Source organism: Plodia interpunctella, chromosome Z (assembly GCF_027563975.2).
Source record: "Plodia interpunctella isolate USDA-ARS_2022_Savannah chromosome Z, ilPloInte3.2, whole genome shotgun sequence".
NCBI lineage: Eukaryota > Metazoa > Arthropoda > Insecta > Lepidoptera > Pyralidae > Plodia > Plodia interpunctella.
Window position 1 is genome coordinate 7837088 of NC_071324.2, and position 22644 is coordinate 7859731.

The following is a 22644-nucleotide window of genomic DNA, read 5'->3' on the forward strand; positions in this document are numbered from 1 at the left end:
TTTGTGTAATTTCATACAGGGTGTTACAATAAATCTTACCTCTTCGTATGTATACATATAAATAGGTATTTTGTAACATTCTGTAGACATAGATTTTAATACCAAACTTCTTTGTAATTTATTAATGAATCATTCATGTCATGACAAAACCAATCGAAATTATAGGTAAGTTTTCGAAAACAATTTACTGGACAGCTTTTATACAACTATTTTAGATTGCTTTGGACGACTTCCTATTGAATGTATTCCAGGTACTTGCACAACAATCTCCTGAAAGGCTTGCCCCGGGGTTCGTTCCGAGGTATGCCAAAATTGCGCAAATTGCGACTGGATAGCAACGCGTTGGTATGTGACTGTTCCATGCTGTGGTTCATCGAAATGATTTCACATCACTCTGACATGGAGGTGGCTGCCACTTGCTACGGACCAGCCACTGCCACCGGAATTTCTCTTGCTTCAATGACAGGACATGATATGCAATGTCGTGAGTAAAAAATGATATACATACTATCTTCTTGCTAGGGTTTTGATGCAAGGCAGTTAAACATATACATGAACTCTCAACTTCATTAAAAACTTTCTCGCGAAAATATAACATGCACGTAGAAGTTGATTGGTGTTTTTTGTACAAAACAAAATAGAAATAAAGTTATGTAGACTAATTAAATTACTTATTTATTTTGCGTTACACATTATGAAATATACAGAACCTCATAATTCTTAGTGTGTAAATTCGCTGTGAATTTCGTTACTTTATTTAAAGCTAAAAACAAAAAAATTTAATCAAGTCATTCGAAAATTAAAACCCTATAGTTCAGCTAACAATAATTAATAAACCCATTATTATTACAGGTCATCCGGAGATCGAAAAGGGGCCTGAAGACGTAATTGTGAACTTTGGAGAAGATGCGATGTTCTCCTGCGTGGCTACAGGAGAACCGAAGCCGGAAATTATGTGGTTACGAGATTCTGCCGCTTTGCCTCTAGATGCCAACCGTTACGAAGTAATGCATAACGGAACCTTAATGGTGCATAGTGCAAATATGGAGGATATTGGCGACTTTGAGTGTATGGCAAAGAACCCAGCTGGAGAGGCAAGATCCAGACCAGCTCGCATGATTATCCATGCTAACACGCCTATTGATGATAGTAAGTTGTCTACAAAAGCATTTTATGAAATCGTGTATACGTCATAGTGTGAACTTTTGTTTTTAGATTACCTGTAATATCGTGTTCTGTGTTTGTCAAATATACTAAGAATCCTCTGTTATATTTTCGATTTTCTTACACATTGTTCCTTTCCAGGCACTCCAGTGTTTGCTGTTCTTCCACAGAAACAAGTAGCTCGAATTAATGAACCATATATAATTTTTAACTGCCTAGCCAACGGTAACCCGAAGCCCCATGTAGCCTGGTTCCTGAATGATGAAAGATTACTGCTGAATGAGCGTTATTCCATAAAACCAAATGGATCTCTTGTGATACTAAATGTTCAAGTCGTAGACGCTGGATCTTACACATGCGAAGCAGAAAATATAAACGGAAAAATTGGTGCTTCGGCTGATTTAGAAGTTATGAGTAAGTAATAAACAAAAGTATTATAAGTTATGAGTATGATGAAAAGTATTATGAGTTATAAGTTATGAGTAATTATTTGAAGTTACTGTTAAGTTCAATTTTTTGTACATATTTCGTTTTGTTTTAGGTACGCCTGCTTTCCTAACGGTACCAACAGACCAAACAGTAACATCTGGGACCAAAGCGATATTTAGATGTAGAGCAAGAGGTGTACCAAAACCCACATTGTCCTGGTTTCTAAATACAATGACTTTACCTGAAAATGGAAACTATGTCTTAAGTAACGAGAATCAAGTTCTCACAATACAGGAAGCTACTACTGACGACGAGGGAATATACCACTGCAGAGCTGAGAATACTGAAGGTCTTATAGAAATATCTGCTATTTTAAAAGTAAACGATATAGAACAGAGCGCTCCCCGTATTGTGACCAAACCCGAAAATACTGATGCTTTCAAAGGTACATCTATACAATTACCATGTGAATCAGAAGGCGAACCTCCTGCTTCTATAGAATGGAGAAAAGATGGAACAAGAATCATACAGGATAACAGAATAGCTTTCAGTTTGATTGGTAGTCTTATCATAAACAACGTATCCGTCTCAGATACCGGTCGATACGAATGTTCAGCAGTAAATGACTATGGTCGTGATACGGCATCAGTGTTTTTGACAATAAAAGACCACATTTTACCTGGCGACCAGTATGTAAATATAGCTTTAATACAAGCAACGAGGGACGTCGATCAAGCAATATCAAGAAGTGTTGAACAATTATTCAATAATACTGATGGAAAAAACATTGAGTTACGTCATCTATATGCAATCAGTAATTACCCCAATTCACCAGCGAGGGAAGTCGCCAGAGCTGCTGAAATTTATGAACGCACCTTACACAAAGTGAAGACTTTTGTACAAGCTGGATTAAAAGTAAGTTCGACAGAACCATTCAGTTATGAATCAATATTGTCCAATGAACACTTAGAGGTCATTGCCAGGTTATCTGGTTGTGTGGCACATAGAGAAATAAAAGAATGTTCGGATATGTGTTTTCATAATAAATATCGTAGCTATGATGGATCCTGCAATAATTTTGCACATCCTATGTGGGGAGCTTCATTGACTGGTTTTAGGAGAATCCTCTTTCCAATATACGAGAATGGCTTCAGTCAACCAATAGGGTGGAATAAAGGATTGAAATATAATGGATATGAACTGCCTAGCGCCCGTCTAGTATCTATCACAATTATTACAACTAAAGAAATTTCGGAAGATCTTGAAATTACTCATATGACCATGCAATGGGGTCAATGGCTAGATCATGATTTAGATCATGCTTTACCTTCCGTGAGTTCAGAGACGTGGGACGGTGTCGATTGCAAAAAAACTTGCGAGTATGCTGCGCCTTGTTTCCCTATTGATGTTCCTTCTGGTGACCCTCGTATTAGTAACCGACGATGTATTGATTTCATTAGGACAAGTGCTGTTTGTGGATCAGGTGTGACATCGTCTTTATTTGGAAGACTGCAACCAAGAGAACAAATAAATCAACTGACTGCTTTTATTGACGCATCCCAAGTATATGGATTCGAAAAGACAGTAGCTGAAGACTTACGTGATTTGACTAACGAAAATGGGTTATTACGAGTAGGGGCTACTTTTCCAGGGAAAAAACCACTATTACCAACAACCGGCATAAATGGAATGGATTGCAGGCGAAATTTGGAAGAAAGCACACGAGCTTGTTTCGTTGCTGGTGATATCCGCGCTAATGAACAAATTGGCCTAGCAGCCATGCATACTATTTTTATGAGAGAACATAATCGACTCGCTAGTCAACTGAAATCTCTAAATCCATTCTGGGATGGTGACAGGGTATACCAAGAGGCCAGAAAAATTGTTGGTGCTGAAATTCAATTGATAACGTATGAAGACTGGTTGCCCCTCGTTATTGGCCCTGAAGGACGTAAACAATTAGGAGATTATAAAGGATATAATGCGAACTTAAATCCTTCTATTTCTAATGTGTTTGCAACTGCTGCATTACGGTTCGGACATACAATGATCAATCCGGTACTTCACCGTTACGACGAAAATTTTGAAACAATTCCACAAGGTCACTTACTTCTGCGCCACGCTTTCTTTTCGCCCTGGAGGTTGGTAGACGAAGGAGGTACTGATCCTCTTCTTAGGGGCATGTTTATAACTCCAGCAAAACTGAAGACACCAACACAAAACCTTAATTCCGAGCTAACAGAGAAACTCTTTTATAATGCCCACGCTGTAGCATTGGATTTAGCTGCAATTAACATTCAACGGGGACGTGATCATGGTATTCCGCCTTATACAAAATGGAGACAATTTTGTAATATGACCGAAGTTAACAGTTTTGATGATTTGAAAAACGAAATATCGGATAAAGACGTACGGGACAAGTTGCAGAATCTTTATGGCACAGTTGATAACATTGATGTGTGGGTCGGCGGCGTATTAGAGGACCAAGTGGAAGGAGGGAAAGTAGGCCCATTGTTTCGTTGCATTTTAATTGAGCAGTTTAGACGTTTAAGAGATGGTGACAGATTTTGGTACGAAAATCCCACGATGTTTAAACACGAGCAACTAGAGCAGATTAAACAAACAAGCCTGGCCCGTATTTTGTGTGACAACGGGGACAACATTGATACGATTGGAGAAAATGTTTTCATATTACCTGATGCCCAGGACGGGATGATATCTTGCGATGATTTGTCTTCAATTGAGCTTCGGTATTGGGTAGACTGTGAGAGTTGTGGTGATGACAGAACTGAACCAACAGCCCGCCGTGCACGAAGAAATGTCGCTGATACATTGGAAGATAATCGGCTTAATCAAATAGTAGACTCCCAGACAGACCTCATGAAAACTGTTGAGATGCTAAAGGAACGACTTGAGTCACTAGAGCAAACGTGTCTTGGGTAAACAATTAGGCCGACATATCTGCCAAAATAGATATGTTATCTCTGTCTTACAGTACTGGATAAATTCTTAAATGTTGTGATATGTGTTACTGTGTGTCTATATACTCAGTAAAGTATACTGATATGACTGCCGCTATAATGTAATAATAATAAAAAAAACTCACAAAAAAATCAAGGTTACGTTACAAATCGTGGTATATGCTTGGTTCTCAATATTATTTTTAGTAAAACATTAATTAAAATATATCTCTTATATTTAATTACTTATTATTCTTATAACGTTGTAGTAAATAAAGGCAAAGTTTCTAGTCTACATTGCTATAATATAAATAGTATGTACTTAATACGGGTTGATTTACTCAGTCAAATAATCAGTTGTAGCAAGTCAGTTTTGCGACGTACCTTTACATTTTCCTAAAAATGAAAAAACTGCGCCTGCGTTTTCAGAAATCAAAGTGTAACTAAGTTTTAAATTCTAAAGAAATCTATACAAAATGAAGAACACAGTTTTTACTTTCCATTGTACTTATTTGTGCAAATTTTTGCTAATACATTTTGTTTATTATCTGCATTTCAATTTTGAGACTCATATATAATATAATACAATGTCAAATTTTGGCTGCTATAGTGGACGCGAACGAAGGCAGAAGTTTTGACCTGTGGTTTTGACTTTTCCTTCGTTCGCGGCCACTTTAGCAGCCAAAACCATTTCACTAATATAAATAGGTATAGGGAATATTTTTAGCTAACCTAAGTATTAAATAATTACGTACCTACCTAAATGACCGTGAATTAAAAAAAAATATTTGAATAAAAATTCTGTTTTCATCTCATATTTTGAGGGACACTCAACATGCGACCGACATCAGTACCATCGTGACAGGTTGAGTCTCAAGTTTAAATTATGATTATCAAACTAACATATAGTGTTATGATTTATTTTACTAACACATACATTTATTCCAATATTCTGTTGTATAGGCATAGTTCGTGATTAAGCATCTAATTTACGCGATTTTATAATCTTAGGATCGATACACCCCGGTTCGGCAGAGTACCAAACGTGTTAGATCCACGAGGGCCATTTCGGGTTCAGGATATACTGCGATTACCAGCCAAATGCGAGCAAGGATGAGGAGGAACAAGCAATCCTCCCGTGCGAAGAGAGTGTTACAATGGACTGTTTTCCAGTGTGACGCAGGGGATGATTAATTAGACATAAATATAAGATTTACTATTATCGAGTGTAATAAAATATAAGAATGTGTTATGTTAATCAGACATTAACTTTGTGGTACTTACTCATTTCATTACAATTAATTCATCTTGTTTTCGAATGTTTTTTTACACGTGTACTGTCGTCAGATTTTATATATTTTTCTTTAATTTTTTAATATTTTTTAAATAAATATATATAATAAATAATAAAATATTTTTTCTCTAACTTATGTACAACTATTTTCATTATAATGATTAACTACTATATATATTTGACGACCTCGGTGGCGCAGTGGTAAAGTTCTTGGTAAAGTCATGATGGAAAATGATCTTTTTCTGATTGGCCCGGGTCTTGGGTGTTTATCTATATATGTATATGTTATAAAATATAGTATCGTTGAGTTAGTATCCCATAACACAAGTCTCGAACTTACTTTGGGGCTAGCTTAATCTGTGTGATTTGTCCGGATATATTTATTTATTTATTTAACTAGAATTGACAATATTTCATTTTATATTCCATTTAGTTTCATTAGATTCGTCATGTTTGTCTGTCCGTCCGTACATGACTATTATATGTCGACTTATTCCCATTAATATAAGTCAGAGCGTTATGTCGGAATTTTTTTCTTTTATTTTAATAATATTACTCGTATTGCTCGTTTTCACGGATGATACAATAAAACAAAGTTTTTTTCCTGTACTAGATATTAATCCTGGATTCAAATTAAAATATTAGTTATAGTTTAAAATATAGATTGGTTCTTTAATTTTCGATCATGTTTTTGATAGGGCACTTACAATAATAAAGAATTGTTGTCCATTTATAGTCAATATAATATATTAAGCATCTAGTCTAGCTCATAAGCATCATTAAACCTATATCAATGTATTTTACATATTAATGTATAATAGATGTAGGTATAAAGATTTAGTAACAAAACTGACGTTAGAGATCGGCTAGGATAGATTCACATAGATAACACAAGTATCAATATTTGCATTGCCAAGCGTGCTGACTTTTTGATACCTGTGACTACACAGGCGACATTTAATGTTGGGTGGCATCGGTGTCCTAGAATCGGTTTGAAACTTGTAAATTTTTGGTTACCTATGCTACTATCACGTAGCGTAGTAGGATCATTTAACCTAAAAATCACAATTAATTCGTACGAATCATTCATCGGACAGGATATTTAGTTAAGAGTTTAAGACACGAAGAACACATAGGTAGGTAGTATTTGAGTTATCTATATAAATTTATACCTGAGTGCTGTACCACACAATGTCGACCTGGATCTTATTCATTAATTGATGTAACTGCATAACATAACTTATATCTCTATTATACCTATGCCTCTTGTTGTATTTTTAGTATTCCGTTGTAGTATTTTTTGTGACGTAAAATCATTGTAAACTGTTGTTCTTTCATGTTAGCTTTCTACTACAAGACTGGACTTTTTAAACCTTTTGTTTTTATACAGATTTTGCTCGAGTCAGCTCTCAACTATCTATACATGATAAATCACTACAATTCAATAATCAGGGCTTGGCCACTGGGCTTTTAGAATAGATTTAGATATTTAATGACACGTCACGGAGTCAAACATCATCAAAGTGTGGTAGGCGATGCTGCGGTCAACTAGTCTATGTTATTATTGTTATGGATTGACATTAATATTATCTTATTAAGTAATAATTTATAAAGTAATAAGAAAAAAGTAATAATTTTAAATTGCCGATACTTAATTTCATACCTAATCTGTACCACGTAAACGGCATTGTAACAGTCATAACACCAACATCAACTCAGAAAGGGCTTGTTACCTAATTAACTCAAGCCCTACAGATTTTTTTGTGTGAAATTCCATATTGTACACATGATCTTTACAACTTGTTAATTCTGGCGATAAAGACAAATCTATGCAAGCAATTCAAGGCCTTGAATAATATTTTACTTTATATATATATTATCCTATTCAAACAAAGAGAATGTAATGTACAGTCGACTGTATCTCAAGTTATTCCACCAGGATCTTGTAGTAATATCTGTGAGTTTGAAAAGATTCTGATTAAGATAATGTGCTGTACAGTACAACTCTTTCTGATGACCGATCTTTTAATGTCAGTATTGAATAAATCTATTTTTAAAAACCAATCTCAATGTATTTCACTTATTGGTGTCAAATAAAGGAGAAAAATACAACATGAATTTTATTTATTACCTTGTTTTCAATCAATGCTAATAAATAATATTATACTGATCTACAAAATAAATACACTTAAAATTATGAAGCACTCAAACTACTGTGGATTTCTACACTCCTATATATTTAGTATGCCTACCTATAGCTAAAATTTGATTTTTGTCCTTGTTCCTCACTTGTACTTCTAAGAAAGCTATCTTCTTGCCTGTTTTCTTTGTGACAGCTTCTACTTCTATATTATCACCTTCTCTAGCTGCAGTAAGGAAGCTGGAAAAATAATACACCATTTTAAGAAAATGAAGCCCTTATCTTTAAATAATAGCAGGTTTCTCTTACATTGCAAATAAAATACCACTTTATCTCATGTAATGCAAGTGAAATATTCAGATATATTACAACTCTATAACATATTATATTATGTAACAAAATATACTGTTTTACAACATATTGTGCTAATAAATAGCATTCTCAGCAGGTTATAAACATACACCTGAATGATTTTTTGTTAGACAGACCCCTAGGTTTATGGTGTCACAGTCCCAAATGTAATATGTGATGATGTGAGAGAAACTGACAATTGAACTCAACACCAGAACATTATTTTATAGTCTGCCTTTGAGTGATTTGTAAAAATCACTTAATAATAATTTCCAAAACATATTTACTAATAAAGTTCAGTTGTTCATTACCTTACACTGAGATCAATAGAAACTCCTCGTGTATCAACTTTTTCATTTGTTGTTAATGCATAAGTCGAAATAGCATCAACAAGATGAGCTATAAAAGCACCATGCAGTGTGCCTCTCTGGTTAAGATGTTCAGGTCCCACTTGGAATTCTGTCACCATACGTCCATCTCCACAAGCCACCAATTTTAGCTGTAAGATGTATAAAGCAGAAAGTATAATTTAAAGTAGTACTTTTATCTAACTTAATATCTGGCTGTATTAAAACATCTAGGACAGAATATATACAGTACAATATAAGCAAATGAAATTTTGATTACATAACACGGCAGTTGATGAGTACCTTACGAAGATTCTGATCAAAGCATTTTGTGGTAGCAATCGCTTTTCTAAATAGATCTGCTACTACTGCTCCCTTGGATGCCATGATTTTATAACATTACCTATTATATAGTATCTAAGCTGCCTTTCCTAAAATTAAATTCATTTAGTTTACAGGTTACTTTATTAAATCAGTAGCAAAAATATAGGAAAACTTTATTTAAAAACAGCGTAACATCACAATAAATAAAACTTACATTATCAAAGTTCTAATTAAGAATCAAAGAACGACTTAAGAATAAGAATAATATATAGCCACGCCTACCTATTCAATTTTAAATTCATGAATTATTTTGTTTACATTTTAGCTACACGGCTGACTGGCTGGGCTGAAAACCCAAGATTTTGGTTATGGGCTGACACATTGCACTACATTTTTTTTTTAATTTCATGGCTCCATCGTTCGCCAAAACGATGATTTTGCCAACGTCAAGGTTATAATATGTTATAATGATATATGAAACACGGTTCAGTGTGTAACCTAAAATATAAAAGTATATAAATATATTATACATAAAGGGTAGAATAAACAAAAATTATAAGTAGATATTATTATTTTGTATAAATTTTGCCAATATAATTATAAACGGGGCGAAAACTAATGTTAATAGAAATTGCATATTTGCAGGTCTTGGGACATAGGGGGAAGCAAGTCGTATAGACATAGGGAAAATTTTGATTCATTGCATTGCATTCAAAAAATTTTTAATCAGTTGTACCTTAGCCTAGGCCGCATTCACATAGCGAGTTATCATTAATTCTTATTTTAGCTAGGAATACCGGGGAGCATGCATGACCTGTGCGGAGTTTAATAATAGTAGAAGTGGCGTGTTTATGGATTGAGCGGTATTTATTGAACCAGGGTATGAGAGGAATGTCAGGTTGAATCTTTGAAAAATGTTTCTCTTTATGTGCATTATTTAACCAGAAGGAACTCCAATGCATGTATAATGTTTACTATTACAATACATGTATAATATTATATATAAGGCACTATATACATGTTTATGCCAGAAAGACAGTGACAGTGACATGTTAACTCCAAATCCGACATTATTTACCTCTACTAAGTACCCAATAAACATTTTGAACCGTTTTAAGCAAATGAAGACTAAAGATAAAAAGAGTATGTAACTTTAAATAAAAACATATTCTAACTACCGTTTCGATTACGCAAGAAAAGGGAATGCCTAGTATCGGTAGGCATTAAAAATATGACAGACAGGTGCCACTTTGTCTATATAGGTAGGTTGTTTATTATTCCGTGAAGTAGGTATTCGTGAGTTGTGTTACCTACATTTTCCTTTTCTTTTCCGCTAGCGGGGCCCTTCATAAATCTATGGTTGTTCCTAATAAACATTTGATATAAGAATGTATGTGACAAAGATTTTTGATAACTTATCCAAAATCTTTGCCTTTGTATGTGAGTTACGTTAAATATTCCACAATCATTCATAAACGCCATGTCAAATAAAGATTGTCATAAAACTAAGCAAACTACAATCTTTGTAAAATTGGTTATTGCTGAGGCTGACATACGGATACCGAAGTGACTATAAATAGGTACGACGATTTTTAATATAAAACTTAAAGCATATTTTGCTGTCACACTTATATTATAATATTTGAAATTCATGGAAAGAGATAGAAAATACTTCAGCTTAAGGGTAGGTATGTTTTTTTTATATGGCAGGGAATATAAATTGAAGAAATATCTCTCTGATATTAATATAAAAGCTAAAACATTTTATTATATAAACATACGTACATTTTTAGCAAAGCTGCTTGTACCTAAGTATGTTTTGTCTCCTTCAATAGAGAATGGCAAATATTATAAAATGCGATAGTAACAAGACAGGAACTTATTTTAGCAGTTAGCTTTAACTATTTGAAGAATATCGGGGTAATTGTTTAATTTGAAGATTTTAAATGGAAAGTGGTAAATGCAAGTTAATTATTACATCTTGGGACCTATGACGCTAGTGAAAGCATGATAGATTACTACTTATATGAAATAATAGCGTCACATAACGCATACGCTCTAGCGTCATCTAGCACCATATTCGTCTGAAGTAAAAATATGAATTCAGTAATATAATAGTAGGTATTCAATTAATATTTTTTTTAATGACAGCAACTGGCAATTGTCGATTTAATTTTGTTTCGCGTTAGATTCATGTTTAGCGTGAGAGCCAGGAGTCCTAATTATAAGTCCTTACGAAAATCATCAACAATACTAATATTGTAAATACGAATGTTTATTTATGAGGATGTGTGTATGTATGTTTGTAATTCTTTCACGCAAAAACTACTGGACGGATTGTTAAGAAATTTGGTACGTATTTAGAACCCAGCCGATCAGAAAGTCTAAGTAGTAATACGTCCAACAAAGCGAAACGTCTAATGAGCAAACTGCCTATCTAGCATCGCCCATACCACGGGAGCGAAGCCCCGGAGAGAAGCTAGTTAGTTATATATAAACCACTCGGCCTTGAAGTTGACTAAACTGTGCGAAAAATTCAAATTTTATTTATTTCTACTTCCAAGTCATGTTTCTCGAAGCGGATCAAAACCTACGATATCGTCTCTGGGTATTATAAAAAATATTATAATTATTTTATTTTTAAATTTGAATAAATATGCAAATATCCCCGAAACGGTTTACCCTACGTTTTCTACTACTAGATAATAATAAGTATCTATAGATCACAGATAAACCTATATTTTATTTAAATTGATTTGAAATCTACAAAACTTCCCAGGCAGGAACGAATTCACAAGATGATGGTGAATTGGGACGGTGGTGCCGTATTATGTCCACAAAAAAGATGATAATAAGTTATGATGATAATAAAGATAAGTCGGACACTCTCAAAACTTCCATTTTTAATCGATAACACAATATTAAAAATTGCGAAAAAACATTCATACATTTTTATTTCCCTGCATTATTTCTTTCCTTTAGTAGTGGATTTAGGGGAAGACACTCTAAGCACCTAAGTGCAATTCATCATTAAGTATATTTTGTGTGTTGCGCTTACAAACAGAGAAACATAAACTCCTCAAAAAATATGAAAGAGACCCATCATCACTACCTACGTACCTAATGTACCTCAAAGTCGCGTCCCGCTTTCTGTGTGTCCCTTTAAGCTAAACATAGGCTAACAGAATGGATTTAGATACAACTATTACCTACATACTTACAATTAATTAATAAGTAGTTTTATGTGGCTTACGTCTAAAAATTAAGAAGATTCCTGACGAAGACGAAAAATGATTTCCTTATCAGACGTGTTCTAGTAACAATCGTATTACATAAGTGACTACCTAATATAAAAAGGGCAATTGCCCGTTTAACAGAGTAAAAATACAAAAAATTACGGTCATTTAGCGTAGTAACTAATCTGTATGATTGCGTTACATACGAGTATGATGTTTGATGTTATTTTTATGATATAGCTGCAGACCTACATAGTTACCTACTGACCGTTATTTTTATCTTTCCAGAATCTGTATCTGTTTACATAGATTGTAATAAATATAAGAACTTATATTATTTCAATGACCAATATGTACTTATATCTTACTGAACTTATATCTACCAATATGTACTTATATCTTACTTATACCAAATTAAGGAAGGTGAAAGTTGCTTGTTTTCCTAAAATAAACGCGTAATCTGACCACACAAATTGTAGGAATGCATATGAATGAAGTAGAGAATTATCTTCTTGAATTATGAAATATATATTTTTATTGTTATTCAAGGTTTTTGGCTTTGTCTGCCTCCTAATAAGCTGTGATTTGTAATAATAGTAGTTGTATAATAAGCTGTGATTTGTAAATAATAATAGTTGTATAGTTTTATACAATACTATAATTATAAAAAACTGAAATAAACTTCCCTCAGCACTGTTCCTTTACAATTTTAATATTTCTTTTGGGGGCTTTCAAGAAAATAATCTATCGATTTCTCAAAAAGTCGCACATATTAGGCCAGTGACCATGACCATCCGGTGTTTGCTAACCATCAGGCGAACTGCATACTCGTTTGCCTATTAAACTATAAAAAAATACATATTTGAGTGTCAATTTGAGAAAATTTTGAGTTCTTTAGCAACTATGGGTACAGTCTGCACAATACAAGAGTAAGAACCGGAATTGGCCGTATGCTTAACCGTACTTAGCAACATAGCAACATACCCCAACTTTCTTTGGTGCTCTGGTTACACATTATGGTTTTAAATTTTAAACCGGTTCTACACTAGTTAAACTTATATAATATAAATTTGGGTCTTTTATAAATGCTTGATCTTGTCAGGCAGGGTAAGTAATACATTTTTATCTTATATAACAATTGTCCTGAGGGCTTGTACGGAAGTTCATAATTTTTGATTACTTGAGCAGATAAGTAGGTAGTTGTTTTATTTATTCAGTTTAAACATGAGGCGGCGTTGGTCATGTGGTCAATATCGTCAGCTGTTTGTATCGTTATCGTTTATATGATCAAAAGATTTGAATCCTATTACTCGTGTCACAAGTGTTTGTATATCTTCCTCAATCTTACTCAAGTATATAACATTTCATAGACTGATACTTGCTTCCGGTAAAGGACATAGTGAGGAAACCTCTCTCTTGATGATAGTCTCTTTTGATGATGGTTGAAACTGTAACCAAATTACTTACGTAACCAAAAAAGGTGACAACATCAGTCCCTAAAACTCCTCAAAGGTAATCGTGTTACTGTTCACGTCACGTCATGCACGAAATGTGTGTCATTCATACCGCACAGTGCAGGTGCAGGACAGTGAGTCGAAGTTAAGCAAATCGAGCTCAATGGGTCATCGTGTGACATGATCTGGTCGCGTATGATATGACGAAGACAATCGGACATGATGTGCGTGCGGTTGCGTCGCCAAGTGGACGTGATCATTGACAAGTGTCCAACAGTGGGTTCTTCAAACAACTCCTATAAACATGTGTTTGGCAACCAACTTTATTTTAAGGTGTTCCTGTTGTCTTATGTGTCACATATATCCGGCTCAAAAGTTTTATACTCATAAATACGTAGGTAGGCAAATTAGTATTATCTGAATGTAAAAACAAAAATATTTAATATATATTCAAAAAATTTCGAGTATATTTTCACTAACACTGTATTTAAGTCGCCTAAATTTGCATGCGATATGTCTTTCACTTCCAATTAAGAATGAAAAAAACTATGCATCTTTATAGGAACCTGCATATAAAATAACATAAAGAATGACTATTGAACAGCTATGAAAGACACAAACATTACTCACAAGATAAGATAATAACAGCTTTTTACTATAAAGAGTGAGCGAACTTTCGCATTTATCCATTCCAGAACAAAAGACAATACACAGAGCGCACTACTTTTGTTTACGCGATCCGGCGCAGTGTTGCGTAAGAGTTCGCTAAACCGCTCGAGTGAGGTGGGTGTAGGACGAGATCACGAGAAAGCGTCCGGGACGGGTTTTGGCGCGAGGGACCTCTTCCGCGCTTGGTCTGGTCACCCGCACTGCACATAGTGCACGCATATAGTGAACTATATGTGTGCAATTTCGTATCTAACATACTTATAACTGACATTGACAAATTGTATACCTAATCCTATTAGAGATTTTATTGTTCTAAGTCCGATCTCACAAGTAAAATAATTTTATTGATTTTAAAAAAGTTTTTTATCAAAGACACCAAAAATATATTTTTTACTACATAACTACATATTTAGACATATTGTTATTACCTAATAAGTCCGACCGAGACAGAAACGTTGGTGTATGCTGTAGGTAGACTGGAAAATGACTAGGGTGAGATGCGCCGTCAAATTAGACGTTGGTATTTAGCGCAAGCCACAAAAGTTGCATAATTTGCGCACGTTAACATTAAAGTTGACCGTGCAGTGCAACTCGCCCTAAGAGTTATCTGGACGCAACTTCAGTGTATAAGATTGAACTTAGGTGTATACTATTATATAATGTCTATTTCCATTCAGCACTCGACTGACGAAGGTGGAACTTTCCTGGGCAAGACTTCCTGATCCTATTCGAGAACTTGTCACATTTATAGCTGCGAAACACCGCGGCAACTTCGCTTTCCTGTTTACCGATGGACTAACAAGTCACAAGAAAATTTACTTACTTCCTATGTGGAATTATTTAATCTCTTAGTATACGAAAATGGACAAGGTATCAACTTGATATGTAGCTTTCTCAATAGTATACCTAATGGGTGTAATTATCCGTTCATACACTATACACAATCTATTGGGATGCTTTGTAAAAGTGATTGAATTTTAAAAATACATTTTAGAAAATCTTTACGCTTCTGGAATATCCGTATACTTATAACTTCACTTATAAGATATTTTCCGCAATTACTTTAAATTTTAGTACATATATATACTGAGGTAATTTACCCACTTTTAGCTAGGCTAACTATACTTTAAGTAGTTATTTTAGCATCATTCGGTTTTATTTATCGTAAAATTTTGTGATTAATTATTTATTTTGAAAAATATGTATAGTATAACTATAATTTCTTGAAATATTATCACAAGATGAGAACTCACTTCTCGCGATGATATCTGTTTGTAATTAGTGTGAACCTAATAAAACCTAGCTAAGTACTAACACAATATGAATGCTATAAATTTTTTTACGACACCAGAGGATAGTTCTGGAAGGTAGCCTTAGAAGAGAACAAGTTCGATTTTATTTGATATTCACATGAATAGTTTTTTTTTTGACATACTATATTGGCAGGTACTCGACACTTTAAATAGTAGTTTTGTCACTATTCATCAAAATACTTTAAAACGTAAACTACTAACGTAGATAATAACGTGTTAAAAAGTATTTGGTATAATTTTTACTAAATGAGGAAGTGTATTTGGTTAATCAGGCTTTGCGTAGAGAGTGACAGAAAACTTTTTCATGCAAAATCTGTTCTTTACGGATTTCTATGGAAATTAATTACCACACTTATACACTCAAGAAAGCGGAGAGCTGGTAATCAGTAAGTACAAAATATGTGTGTAAACTCATGTGGTTGCTGAAACTGCTCGTCATGTAACATAACATGACAGTTGGTATTAATTTGCACCTGTGTATGTGGGTTTTACTATAGGCAACCTGAAGAAGTGAAACTTACATCGGTTGCTTACGTTTTGCATAATATTTCGATTTGTTGCTTACACCGGTAAAAGACTTAGTGCATATTTACTGTATGGCGGTACAGTGTTTATTTTATACAATTGCATTGTGTAATAGTATAGAAGCTAGGGTTAGTCCGAGTGGGTTTATAATTTATTAATATCAATATGATAATATTCTCATGAGGAACAATTACAAAAAATATTTATAAAATGATTATTCACCATGATGGAGATAGCTTGACCTTCGCATGCAATGGGAGAATAATTATAATACCAAGATTCTTACCGTGGGATCTGACTCGAATTCTCGGCTTCGGCCACAAGGACACTTACATAATCCATTGGATCACGGACACAGCAAGTGACTGTACTGAATAAACTATTCATAGAACATGCATAATAATAAATAGTTTGAATGGCCGAAATAGTGCACGACAATTGGTCGTGCGACATGGTTTCGATAGAACACTGTACTTACTTAGGCAGAGGATTGGATTCTTGCTCGAGTTGTTACTGAAGTAGTTCAAAGTTATTTAGTGTTCGATAACAAGCTGTTCTCAGAGACAGGGCAGAGCAGTAATATTTACTCAGATGAGTATCATCTCAGATGAGTAGATGTAACCAAATAAACATGACATCGTCTCCCAGTCTCAGTGGATGCAGAGTCAGAGGTCATGTTTGTGTTGCTTCCGATTCCGATGGAAAATGCGCCGATTACCCAGGGTCAAAGAGCAGCTTTCTCGATGCATGCAATGCGGTGCCCGTTGGCAGTTAGTTTCAATATGTTGTGTTACTAAATGATTGAATTGACAAGTATTATACATTTTTTTACGTACATTCCTTAAGTAGGTATTTTATTTACTTCTTTATGGCCCACATGGTGCCATTTTTTTATCCAATTTCTTATATTTTAATCATTACTATAACTTCAATAAACCCTTAAGAATTCAATCATGAAATCAATAAAATGTAATAACAGTTAGAGGTGGAACTATTTCATTGTTGGAGTCTAGCTTTGTGCTTATAATGCTTCATCTAGACAGTACTTATTGTAATGAAATTCCTTAGCGTAGATTAATCTTTTATAACAGGGAAATTTATTATACAATTTATTAAAACCGTGACAGAAAATTCATTTTGTACAGACAAGGTATTTGGAAAAACAAATTTAGGAAGAAAGACCCTAGGCTCGCAGAGGGAAACCGAGAGTACGAACAAAACAAAATAATTTTTTTCTTCTACAGACTATTCAATACGAAGAAACTACCAAAACGTTCCTGAAATTTATACACCACATGGTATCTAGACTGAAGAAGATAAACGGAAGCTAAGAGTCAATTTTCATGAAAGATGAAGTGGACACATGCTGCTACTGTATACAGTAGCAGAAGAGCAGCGTGCGACTACAAAATTATATAATATTACATTCTTATCCGAATATTACACAGTTAATAGACAAAAAAAAACTGAGAGAACGCTTATATGAGAGAAAGAGGGATACATTGTAGAAGGTAAAATAAAGAGGAACATTGAGATGCCCAGATAGAATACAGTAACTTCTAAAGTTTTTATAAAACTATGAGTTACCTATCACAGTTACACAAAACTTATTTTTCCGTTGATAACATAGATTTGCAACAGTTGGTAAAATAGTTATATATTTCTAAGCTTTGTAAATATGCTTAGTTTAAACTTAGTCAGTGTGCCATGCTATTTATATAAGTACATCGCGACGACGCGACAGTAACCTACAGCATATTATAATTAATTCCATAAAACATTCAAATTCAATACAACGATGAAACTTTCTTTATTTAATGCTTATAATATTTATATGTATTTGATTTAACAACCGTAAAATAAATAATAATAGTTATTAAATATCTTATACATATAATTCAAAACTAATAATCTCGACTAAAATATTAGTGTATATGTAATATTATCAATACTTTAATAATAAAACAGTAAAAAAGTTGTGTACATTTAATATAATTAAAAATATATATATAGCGCGATGTAGAAACAGTAGTAGAAAAAAAGTCTGTCTGTTTGTCTATTTGTACACGCTATTCTCCGGATCTACTGAACAGATTGGAATGAAACTTTTTTTGTTGTATAGCTATTAAGACTAGGCAACATATAGGGTATAAATTATTTTGAAATCTGGAACACCTGATGGAGAACAATGTTAGTTGAACAACACAGCTAAACTATAGGAAATATTGTACACCTAACGCAGACCTAAGACGACGAACGAATTAATTACGACGAATGTGAAATTCCTCAATGCAGATAAAACTGAAGTCGTTCGAAAACGAAACTCATAATGCAGCTTTGACCAGTAAACAATTTGTTTCGCTTTTAGCAATTTAAATAATTATCTACTCACTGAATACACAGTAGTTTACCACAGATTGTGCAGACTACCTATTCGGCTGTAATTAAATCCGAACGAAGCCCGGTTACAGGTTCCGTTCACAAAGCACTTTGATTAAACTTTTGGCAGGATTAATTTACTTTTGCGCTGCAGTTAGGGTTGCCAAAAGAGATATTACGACCCAAATATCTGACCGAAACGTTAATAAGTTGTGATTTTGAGATTGGATCGGGAGAAACATTTATTTTTTAAAAGTATCCATTAAAAGTTAATAAGTTTATATCAACATTTTTACCACTTCATCATGTTTGATTGAAGTTATTTTTAAACCGTAAAATTAAAGTTTTAATTTTTCAATAGGTACATTTACACTGTAGCTATCATGAAATGTTGAAATGTGAGGAATAATCCTGTCGAATCCCGATCATTTGGCAACCCTACCCGACGCTGCAGTAGGCGTGTTGTCTCGTCGATTCGCTTTGCACTGGATGGACGCCATGTGAATAGGCTTTATCACAAAGCTGGTACAGTAACTCGGTACACGACCAACTATCTATCCTTAGTCATACCAAAGGCATTAAGTCCGGTTATTTTTCTTTTAATTTTTGTTGATGAGAAAAAAAAAATACCCGACTGATTCTTCTTTACCGAAAGAACGCTCCGATGCTGATTTTTTAAAATTAATTTATTTAGGTTCGGTTTATAACCAATAAACATATAACAAAACAGTAGAAAAAAAGTACTGTATATTTAATATATTTACATAAAAACAAAATTATCAATATACGTATAATAAAATAATTCCTAGAAAAATAATTCCTGTGCATTCAATATATTTACATAAAAACAAAATTAGGCGATAGAGTCATAGTAACACAGAAAGAATTTGAAAAAAAAAACCTCTGTCTGTATGTCTGTCTGTTTGTCGGTTTGTACACGCTAATCTTCGGAACTACTGGACGGATTTGAATAAAACTTTTTTTGTTATATTGCTATTAAGCCTGGGCAAAATATAGGGTATAAATGATTTTGAAAACTGGAACACCTGATGGAGAACAATGATGGTCCAACTAAACTATAGGAAATAGGGAAATTACGCCTTAACAAAAGATTAGTATGATGAGCAATAAAAACATAAAATTATGTTGAGATATAAAAATTGAAGATCTGGAATACCTTATGCAAACCGAAGATGGCACAGCTAAACTACAGGCAATAAAAGTGGTTCAGCCTGATGAGCATTTTCTGTTGAGGTATAAAAATTGAAGATTTAGAACACCTGATGGAGACCCATGATGATCCAGCGAAACTATAACTTTGGTTAAGGAGTTATTTCTATATTTCCTAATATAGAAATAACGCCTTAACCAAAGTTGAACAACTTGATGAGCACTGCCTGTTGATATATAAAAATCGAAGAAGAAGAAGAAGTCACCATGGGCCTGCTAAATTTTAGGTTATATAACCTAAAATTAATGAAATATATATATATTTCAGTTGTATGAGCATCTTCTGTATAGGTATCGTTACGCTTTGTCTGTACTGTTAAATTTCTCTAATAATTTTGACTCCTTACGAAAAATTATGCCGCCACACGAACGAAGTCGCGGGCATCAGCTAGTACCTATTCAAAGTAAATCATAACATCTAAATTCATAAAAAGTATTTAGCTTTAGTTTTTGATGTTATAATGTAACTGACATATTTCTTTATAATAGTTATGTGTATTTTTGTACAAAATTTAAACATATATAAAACAATTTTATGTCAATTCGCTTATATATTAGCTAAACACATACGTGTATATACTATATACATATATTAGCTAAATAAAGTTCAATTTATATAGATTCTACATTTTAATCTAGCTAAGGAATACATATTTACCCAGTTTGAGGTGGACAAAATTCAGCATAATATAGGTATTATCTATATATATATATATATATATATATATATATATATATAAGAACAAGCATTTTTACTAATCAACGCCCAGCCTAAACCATTGAAGCTAGAAACGCGAAATTTAGGCAGTAGCTTTAGGTTATTACGTTGTCCTTAGATAAAAATGGAATTTTCAAAATTACTATATCTACCCTGAAGGGGTAAAAATGGGGATTAAAGTTTGTATTAAAAATAAGGAAAATCTTTTGATCTACCTACTTGAAACTTGGCATAAATGCTATGCAACAAAAATGAAATGACAATGAAACACGTGTTTCAGGATTTCTTGACCTTTTTTTACCTTTGACCTTTACGGTATTGAAATGAGGATAAAAAGAAATAACGAATAATCCCATTCAAAATTTCGTTGACTAAAGATATTAGTAGACAGCTTAGCGGTAATCGGATGTTGATGGTTCGAAACCTGAACTTCTATTATTTTGAATTAAATCTGAGAGTACCTAACTCGAAAAATAATGTGACGTCATTATAAATCCAATGTGACGGAACATCCAAGATGGCGTAATAGTTATTTTTAAGCACTTCTACTGTATGGGTATTAAATGAAAGGACTTAGAGTAAGTGAAAAAAGAATGTGACGTCATTCTAAATCCAATATGACGGAATAACAAGATATCGGAATAGTAATTTTTTATGCACTTCTGAAATATGGGTATCAAAATAAAGGGCTTGCCGAGAATAATTAGAAAAATAGTCTGGACAGCACTCTTAATCCAGTATGTCGATGTATGTATGTATGTATAGTTTTTTATGCTTTCTTATAGTATGGCTATTGAATTAAAGGTCTGAGAATAAAAAGGTAAAAAAGAGGCTCTTTGCTGCTGGTCAAGCATACGTGGCCGTAGCTCTCCTATAATATAATGGTAAAATCATTAGAAGGTCTCCTTATAGAAGTGCTAGACTGTTTGAAATTAATCGGCAAACGACCTTGAGTGAGATGAACAGAATCAGAAACCTAGCCAATGATAACTAAAAATTAAAAAATAAATTAAAAGAAAAAAACTAAAAAGAAGCTTTTTTCTTTTAATTTATCTATAGGGTGATTTCAGTGTCAGTTTTACTATGGTTTTACTTGAGCGAAGCTGGGACGGGCTGCTAGTTATTTATGAGTATAATAGGAGATTAAAACAAAACAAATATAACTAGTTGTTTGTCGCGAACTTAGACCTCGCGAACAATATTTTTTTACAAAATTGTCAACATTTCAAAAACGACTAAACCGATTTTGATGTTCCATGAACTTCTCGCTCGCTTCGCTCGATCGGTTAAATATATCTAGTAAATAGTTTCCCAGTAACTATATAAAGTAAAAAATCTATTTTCACTTCAAATTATAAAATGCAGTTGATTTTAATCTATTCATACACGCTCCGGTCTGAAAGCTTTTCCCAGAATATTTTCATTCTATTTTGCCCACATCGCGCAAAGTACTTCGTTTTAGTACATACAAAGTAGGAATCGATTGCGTAGCTGTGTGTAGTGTGCAGAAATACCTCCCTAAATTTTTTAGCTAGCTTTGGATCATGGATGTATCTAATAAGTATTCGATTTGTTATGGTGATGGTGGATAAAGTATGTCCAACAATCAAAGTATAGAATTATAATTTTAGCATTTTTTGGAAATAACTGGAACTATTTTCATTGTTATAGTTTCTTAGTTCTATTTTTATTCTTATAGTTAATTAAGTAAAAGTTTTGTATTGGAAAAATCCTAATATGTTTATATTGCTATGATAGGTCGAAGCTTGTTACACTATTAAATTTCATGTTTCGTCGTCCACATGTACGAACCTTGCAAATATTAAAAAAATAAGCTATGAATGTGGATATATAGCTACTGTTCATTACTTTAATTGGATTAAGTGAGTGTACTTAGTCTAATTTTGAAAAGATCGAAAGATATTTTTCCTTTGTGTTAGAAAAACCAGACTGTTTGTAAATCTACGAAAATTAATATAAGTTATTTGTTTTGTAATTTCAGTGATATTTAGATTTATCTTAGCTTTTCAGACATCAAAGCGAATTTTCAAATTAGTAGAGGTAGGGTTGGGTAAATCGCCAAATGACAAACCATAAACATAAAAACCTTT

The 22644-nt window shown here is 33.4% G+C and overlaps 2 protein-coding genes across 3 annotated transcripts in view; one reads left to right on the forward strand and one right to left on the reverse strand.

Moving 5' to 3' along the window:
* The window catches only part of Pxn (Peroxidasin), a 35149-nt gene extending 30354 nt beyond the window's left edge, over window positions 1–4795 (forward strand). Inside the window, exons 4-7 of the mRNA XM_053769011.2 lie at window positions 252–484; window positions 853–1149; window positions 1306–1578; window positions 1706–4795. Coding sequence (XP_053624986.1) covers window positions 252–484; window positions 853–1149; window positions 1306–1578; window positions 1706–4536 — 3634 coding nt within the window. The 3' untranslated portion in view covers window positions 4537–4795. The remainder of the gene's footprint in view (window positions 1–251; window positions 485–852; window positions 1150–1305; window positions 1579–1705) is intronic.
* Window positions 4796–7954: 3159 nt separating this feature from the next.
* On the reverse strand, window positions 7955–9441 carry LOC128683398 (acyl-coenzyme A thioesterase 13-like). 2 transcript variants are annotated; one of them, XM_053769014.1, is made up of 4 exons: window positions 9292–9441; window positions 8989–9116; window positions 8650–8837; window positions 7955–8227 (listed from the first exon to the last, which is right to left on the reverse strand). In XM_053769014.1, exons 2-4 carry the CDS (start codon window positions 9070–9072, stop codon window positions 8071–8073), a joined length of 429 nt encoding a protein of 142 aa, XP_053624989.1. In that variant the 5' UTR covers window positions 9073–9116; window positions 9292–9441; the 3' UTR covers window positions 7955–8070. The 2 variants fall into 2 exon arrangements, with proteins under 2 accessions (XP_053624989.1, XP_053624987.1); XM_053769012.1 differs by having other exon boundaries at window positions 9224–9381.
* Window positions 9442–22644: the final 13203 nt, after the last annotated feature.

Bases quoted from the DNA above. Each gene is read 5' to 3' on its own strand.
- LOC128683398 (XM_053769014.1), bottom strand. From the start codon at position 9,072: ATGGCATCCAAGGGAGCAGTAGTAGCAGATCTATTTAGAAAAGCGATT. The intron at 8,838-8,988 runs GTACTCATCAAC...TACATCTTACAG, and splicing joins TTGATCAGAATCTTCGTAAG to CTAAAATTGGTGGCTTGTGG. The intron at 8,228-8,649 runs GTAATGAACAAC...TTATTTTTCCAG, and splicing joins TCTATTGATCTCAGTGTAAG to CTTCCTTACTGCAGCTAGAG.